Source organism: Lagopus leucura, unplaced genomic scaffold (assembly GCF_019238085.1).
Source record: "Lagopus leucura isolate 7727_CA_CO unplaced genomic scaffold, USGS_WTPT01 34035-0_obj-0_obj, whole genome shotgun sequence".
In the NCBI taxonomy this organism is placed as follows: Eukaryota; Metazoa; Chordata; class Aves; order Galliformes; family Phasianidae; genus Lagopus; species Lagopus leucura.
In genome coordinates, this window is record NW_024969503.1 from 602 (window position 1) to 7,145 (window position 6,544).

General features: G+C 53.1%; 1 protein-coding gene across 3 annotated transcripts; it reads right to left on the reverse strand.

Moving 5' to 3' along the window:
* Positions 1-3,392: 3,392 nt before the first annotated feature.
* Positions 3,393-5,731, reverse strand: LOC122194172 (NACHT, LRR and PYD domains-containing protein 1b allele 2-like). 3 transcript variants are annotated; one of them, XR_006183061.1, is made up of 5 exons: positions 5,555-5,731; positions 5,195-5,351; positions 4,833-5,089; positions 4,439-4,570; positions 3,393-4,364 (listed from the first exon to the last, which is right to left on the reverse strand). XR_006183061.1 is itself a non-coding variant. In XM_042895094.1 (4 exons), exons 2-4 carry the CDS (start codon positions 5,295-5,297, stop codon positions 4,544-4,546), a joined length of 387 nt encoding a protein of 128 aa, XP_042751028.1. In that variant the 5' UTR covers positions 5,298-5,351; positions 5,555-5,731; the 3' UTR covers positions 3,393-4,543. The 3 variants fall into 3 exon arrangements, 2 of the variants coding, with proteins under 2 accessions (XP_042751028.1, XP_042751029.1); XM_042895094.1 differs by having other exon boundaries at positions 3,393-4,570; XM_042895095.1 differs by lacking the exon at positions 5,195-5,351 and having other exon boundaries at positions 3,393-4,570; positions 4,833-5,194.
* Between the last annotated feature and the right edge of the window lie 813 nt (positions 5,732-6,544).

The window sequence follows — 6,544 nt, forward strand, 5'->3', positions numbered from 1 at the left end:
GCATGGATATGGGGCGTCTCGGTGGAGCCGTGAAGGCCTGGGCGCGTTTTGGAGGTCGCTTGTGACTGGGGGTTGGGGGAAATGGGGCTCTCGCGGGGCTGAGGGCAGCACGGGGCTGTTTTTTGGGGTGTTCCTGTTGGACTCGGGACGAGGGTCTGCCAGTGGTACGCGGCCGGGGGTCTGCATGCCTAATGGAGTCCATCTCCTCTCGACTTCTCTTCTTCCTCTTGTTCCCCTCTCCCACACCATGGCTGCCCGCCTTTCCCCCACGCTGATGCTGGACGCGGCCTTGGAGAGCGGCTCGCAGATAGAGCTCAGGGGAAATGCGTCAAAACCCCCCTGAGCGAGGCAGAAGGTCCCAGGGGAGGCGTCGAAGAGCAAGGAGGAGGAGGAAGATGGGGCCCGAGTGCCACTGTCAGCAGTGTCCCTGGCGATGTTCTCACTGCTGCAGCAGCGACTGGGGGAAAGCGCGGGGCGGCTGCAGGGGGTTGTGGCGGAGGCACTGGAGTGCAGTTTGAGGGGGGCCATGCAGCTGCTGGAAGGCCTCGAGGAGCCCCTGGGCCAAGCCCGAGCTGAGGCGGCTGCCTGTCGTGTGAAAACAAAAGTTAGTGGAAAATTGGTGTGAAGGTTCAACCTTTACTGCTTTCCCACCAACGTCCAACTCTGTTGTTGTGGGCAAACAGGAGGCATTTCCTTTGGAGCAGTCCTCATTAAATGCATAGTATAGGTAATGTACACAAGTAATAAACGTTACTTCAATTTTTAATGATTTTTTACTGTAAGGCATTAAAAAGAAAGTAACAGTAATATAAAACCAGTGGGATATATGACCTTGTTGTGAAAGTAACATATTAGTTCAGATTCAATGGCAGTGATTGCAATTCTCAGTGAGTTGTCAAGGTGTTTGTCAGAGATTCTTGATGAAATTTTTCTGTGCTTCATCCTTGAAGACACTTGTTCACAAATGCACGTACAGCCAAACAGCAGTGACATGAGTATGGTGTGATTGTGAAATAAGGAGTGTTTCTCTCTGGTCAGAGAGGGCTTATCCAAGTCTGGTAAAGAGACATGATCAGATTTTTGATTGCAACTTTATAGATTCCGCTTGCAAATCCACAGGGAATGTATTCATGTCGATAGAAAATGGAGTCACAACTAAACTAGTGATTTTTTTTTTTTTTTTTTTTTTTTTTTTTAGGCAGTCATGTTGAAACTTATTCTCACATTCCTTTATCACAAAAGAAAACGTGGCTGCATCTTTTTTGTTCTCACAGGACTGTAAGCCAATGTAATAAAATGCATAAACTGGTTTGCCGTAACCTGAGCTGGCGCTGCGCTGTGCCCTCCCTGTCCCTGCTTTCAGCCCGGATCAGGTTCATAGCACACTGATGAGCAGGCTGCATTGCAATGCAAGCTGTGCTGGGCCATGGTTTGGACGTGGCTGCTCTAAACAGCTTGATGTCTGCCCTCCAGAAGTCCAGGACAGCAGTTCTGCTGACCCCCCTGTATCCCATGCAGACTGTATGAACACTTGGTAGATCCGCCCCTTGGAGGCCCTAACTTCCACACAAACCTTGTAACAAATGAAAGCCCCATCTTATTGACAACCTGTATCTTGTGGAGACCCTATTCCCCCATGGGGACCCCATAACCCTTGGAGACTAGCCCCACTACAACCTATACCTCATGAAGACCCCATGGAGACCATATAATCCCGTGTAGAACCCGCCTCCTCAGGCCCCACTCTGTCAGACCGAGCCCCCAATCTTGCAGCTTGAGCCTGACATCGCCGATATCCCAGATGACCTTGCGTATCATGGATATTACCCCCTCCCGCTCCCTTGAGGCCAACACAACAGTGGAATTTTGTCAATAAGCATTTGATACTGCCAGAATTTGGTACTTTTAATGTTGATCTTCTCACACTGTTGGAGGTTATTATTGGAGGGATAATTCCCTGCCCTGGTGTGTTTGGGAATTACAAGAACTGAATGGCTGAACCACAAAGGTCAATTTAAATGAAATGAATTAAATGATGATAGGGAAAACTGTCCCTGTACATCTCTTTACCTCTGGAAGCAATTGCTGCTAATGCATTGCTCCCAGAGTCCACCGAAGAAAAGTGAAAGGGAAAAACAACGGGTTCAGAGTCTCAAAGTTGTCCACCGAGGACAGAAAAGTGGGAAAAATTGATGACAAATATGGGAAGAATGAGTGAAAAGGGAACAATTCAGCCCCAAGTGTGTCAAAAGTGATAATACTCTGGTGTCAGCAAGGAAGGAAAATTGCCCTGAAATTGGTCTTTCGGCTCATTGAGGGCTAATTATGTGATAAAGCATGTACCATCAGTATGAAAATGAGATTGTAATGAGACAGAATCTTCCAGTCCCAGAAAGAGCAAGCCCAGAAAAGATGAAACCAAGTACCCAATTAGAAACTATAAAAAGAGATCACCTTGTGATCATCTCTTTTATATAACATCCATGTAGGAGTAACTGTGCTTCTATCTTGGGTGGTGCTGCCTTAGCAAAAGATTGCTAAGCTCCTTGTTCTGCGGAATTAGGATGGAAACCTCTGTGAAGGTTATGGCTCCATGTGCTGGCACACAGAGGTTCATGCTGGTGCATGAACCTGGTCCCTGATGGGATAACAGGATGGTTCTGGGGTCAGCGCTGTGGCAACGGGGACTAAGGGGGTGCTAAGGGGGATCTCCTGCAGGTTGGTTGGGTTAAAGACTACCCAAGCTCTGGGCTCCCTGAGTCATTTAGAGCCCATCCAAGGGCTCATCTTCCCCAAGGCGTCCATGAGCTGAGCTCACTCAGAACCTCCCTGAGATGGTTTTTACTGTCCCTGGAGGTTCTGGATGAGGTGACTGTTGGTATCCTTCAGAGCATCCAGGAAGAGATCCTTGCAGGCGACGTCCCATCTGGGTGTGAAGCTGTAGAGGAGCCGCATCTGCTCCTGCATGGTGGGCACTGCTCGGATGTTCTGGTACTGCTCATTGCTCAGGACGTGCCCGTAGAGCCGGTTCAGGGCAGTGCTGACTGATGTCACACGTTGGATCAGCTGCTCTCGGTGCTGCTCCACAAAATGCAGCCCTGCTGTCAACGGTTTACGGGCTGGTTCCGTGACGAGCGGGGCGGAGGGATCTGCAGATCCGCGCCTTCGGAAAAGGGAAACAGGGGACCCCAAAATAATTAAAAACAGCGGCACTGATCTGAGGAGAAACAAACTAATTTACTAAATATATTATTGGAATGCAAGATAACACACTATAATACAATATAATCAGAATTGAAGCTAATAAATCAAATATAATGAGAGAGAGAATGTCCGAAAGGTGGATAGGCCTCACCACAACGCTGAGGTGAGATGCGCAGTCCAGTTGAGCAGCAGGGAGAACGGAGCAGCGCCCACGACCAAGAGCAGATGAAAAAGAGCACATCAGGTGACCTTGCCAGGAGTTAAATTTCCTCTCCCTGACCACAAGGTCTCCTGGGGAATGCAGTTCTCCTTCTCTTCTGAGCAGGTACCCAGGACTTGAGCATTAACAGTTAAACTCCCAGTGCCCCACATGATGTTATGATATGGAATACCGGAAACCAAAAATCACAAAACCATGATACCTGCTACGATAGAAGAGTGAGTGGTTGGGTGCTGCTGCTAAATAGGAAACATCCCGCCTTTGCTAAGACTGAAGGATGCTTATCACTGCTTCTTGTTTGCTCTTGGCATGGCAGATTAAACCATCTTGTATCTTCCTCTTCTGCCAAGACTTTGCACAAGGGAACAGCCCAAAGGCAGAACTCATCCCAGTCCTCCTCACCTCAATCTCTACCTAGGTTTCTGAAGTATTCTTTCTGATTTGACATCATGGCCTCATGGCCTTCCCCTCCAGCTCTCTGGGGTACGTTAGGGAGAACAAAGAAACTCTCTCTCCACACTGGATTGACCAAGACCTGGACCTCCAGGCCAAACCCACTCCCCCTAAAGGAAGAACACACCTGAGTACGAAGGAGGAAAAGAGGCAGCTGGAGGCTCAGTGTCCCCTAGAGAAGAGCAAAAAGGAGAGTGGAAGGTACCAGACTGAAAAAAGGAGGCTTGGACACACACCCTGACAGATGTCAGCAAGTCCTGCTCCCTTACCAAACTTGAGGCCTCATTTCAGGCCTCACTGAACCCAGGGCTGCAATCATGTCCTTCCTACCTGCCCTCGGGAAGGCAGCCCACAGCAGGTCACGCTCCTTTTCACCTTCCTGGGCGACCTTCATCAAAGAGAGCTGCAAAGAGAGCTGGAGGTCTTTGTTGTAGATCTCGGTGTGGAGCTGGCGGCTGTCTGATGTCAGGTAGATGAATTTCAGCTCCTGGCAGAAGCAGGTTGGTGTGTCAGAGCATTGCCATCCTTCACAGCAGTTGTGAGGCACGTGGCCCAACTCACTTGAGGGTTTATCTCTGCCTGTGAAGGACCAGATGCACGGTATCATGTGTTAGAGTTCAGCAGTCGTTTGGTCTGGGGAGATTTGTTCATCAAGAGTGAATAGCCTCATCTCTTCTCATCCTTGTCCACCACCTGCAAAAAGATTGTACATTGACCGTGGGGAGAAATGATGATGGGTGAAGTGAGAGAAAAGCAAGGAGAGAAAGCGAGTAGGAAGAGCTACAAGAGATCTGGCGGGCAGGATTAGCATCGTGACTTGTGGGAGCCTTTTTGCCAAAGGCTTGCTTGTACCACATGAACCCCATCTCTCCATGGAGGAACCCATCTCTTGACTGCGCAAACATGACCATCTTCGGAGCCACAAAATCAAATATGGAATCAGAGCTGCACTCACCTTTTCCAGGCCGTGGTTGTTGGGGATGAGGTAGAGGTGAAGGGTGACGTTGGCAGCCCTGATGACATGGTAGAGCAGCACAAGGGAGTGCACGCAGATGAAGGGGAATGCGGCAGAAAGCAAGATGACTCCCATGGGGGAGAAACTGGGATCTCTCAACTCTGCGTGGAATGGCTTCACTGCATTGGGCTTCTCCAGGAGCATGTTCCCATTGAGGACATGGCCGATACGCATCTCAGATGTGTTCACATTTCCTTCTGAATAGTCAAAATGTGTCACAGATCAAATTGTCGTACTGGGGAGAGTGCTGATGTTCCCCCAGGGCTGTTTCAGCCACCAAGCCATCATCCTCACTGTGTTACCTGTGAGACAGGAAATGAAGGAGATGAATGGCCTCGACAGCACCCAGCGTAGCATGGATGTCGAACACCAGTCCAGCCTCCATCCATCCAGCGGGGATGCCATCAGGCAGGTGACATTTGGGCAAAAGGATGGGGGACTTGCTTTGGCCTGTGAAAACTGTAGAATCACAGTGTCATCCTGCAGTGCTGAATGCATAACTGATGGAGGGGACACAAATGCCAAGGATGTCTGGACCCTTGTACATCTTACTGCACAGACTGGAATTGGGAGGGGACATTAGAAGGGTGATGTAGTTCTCCGACTACCGAGACAGACTACCGAGGACCTTTGGTCTCCTTAGCAGATGTGCCCTGACTCACCTCCTTGGTGAAGCGGTTAGGCACTCCACCCTCCCATCGCGGCAAGGGCGAGGAGACAAGGCCAGCACCGCCAGCCCGGCGGCATCCCCAGAGCAGCGGCAGCCCTCAGACCCGTGGCACCGCCCGAACGCACGAGGAAAGCCCGGGTCCCGGCCCACCCACGGCCGGCAGCAGCCCCGGCTCTGCCCGCGCGTGCCAAACGCGGAGACGGCCCCGAGGCCAGAAGCGGGCAGCCTCCCACCGAGCCGCCGGCCCCGGCCCGCAACGACGCGGACGCGGCCTCTCCGCCGAGCCCCCCCGGCTGAGGTCGCGCTGCCGGGAGCAGCCCCTGTACCGGGCCCCGCTCGGCACACCGCCGCGCGTGGGCTGAAACTGAACCGGAGCCGCTCCGCACGCACCGCCGGCGCCCCGCCCCCGCCGCCGCCGCCGCGCTACGGCGAGCCGCGAGGGCCGTGCGAGCGGGCGGGCGCGTTGCTGGGAGACGGGCGGAGGCGCCGAGCGGACCCCGGATGCGCGGCGGCCAGCGAGAGCCGGAGGGGGAGGGAACGCGCCCAGACGGGCCGGCCAGCGGGGGATGGAGCGGGGACACCAGCCGGAGAGCGCTGGGTGCGCGGCGGAGTGCGGCCGACGGGCCCGGAGCGGGCGTGGGAAGGAAGGTTTGCAAAGCTGGAATTAGACGAGGCCGCTAACGCGCCGTGTTGCGAGAGCGAAGGGGGCTGCGACCGCGTTCGGGGCTGCAAGACGGCTGTGGCACGGCAGCAAAACGTCACGCGCTGCGCTGGGTATGTTAGGAGAACACACTGGGTGCAGGAAGAGAGCGGCGGGCTGTTTCTCTGGGCGGTTGGAGCGAGTAAGTAAAGGGTTGCCATCCCGCTTAGAAGCAGTGGCAGCACTGGTACTGCTCGCACAGGAGGCGTGACGCCGGACTTTGGGACAGAGGAGAGTGGCTCACGCGCTCGATGGGCTGCGTCACCCCCTGCCTGGCAGCAT

Coding starts and splice junctions, on each gene's coding strand:
- LOC122194172 (XM_042895094.1), bottom strand. CDS start 5,297: ATGGCATCCCCGCTGGATGGATGGAGGCTGGACTGGTGTTCGACATCC. Junction 5,090..5,194: donor CTTCATTTCCTGTCTCACAG/GTAACACAGTGA, acceptor TTGACTATTCAG/AAGGAAATGTGAACACATCT. Junction 4,571..4,832: donor ACAACCACGGCCTGGAAAAG/GTGAGTGCAGCT, acceptor ATCTTTTTGCAG/GTGGTGGACAAGGATGAGAA.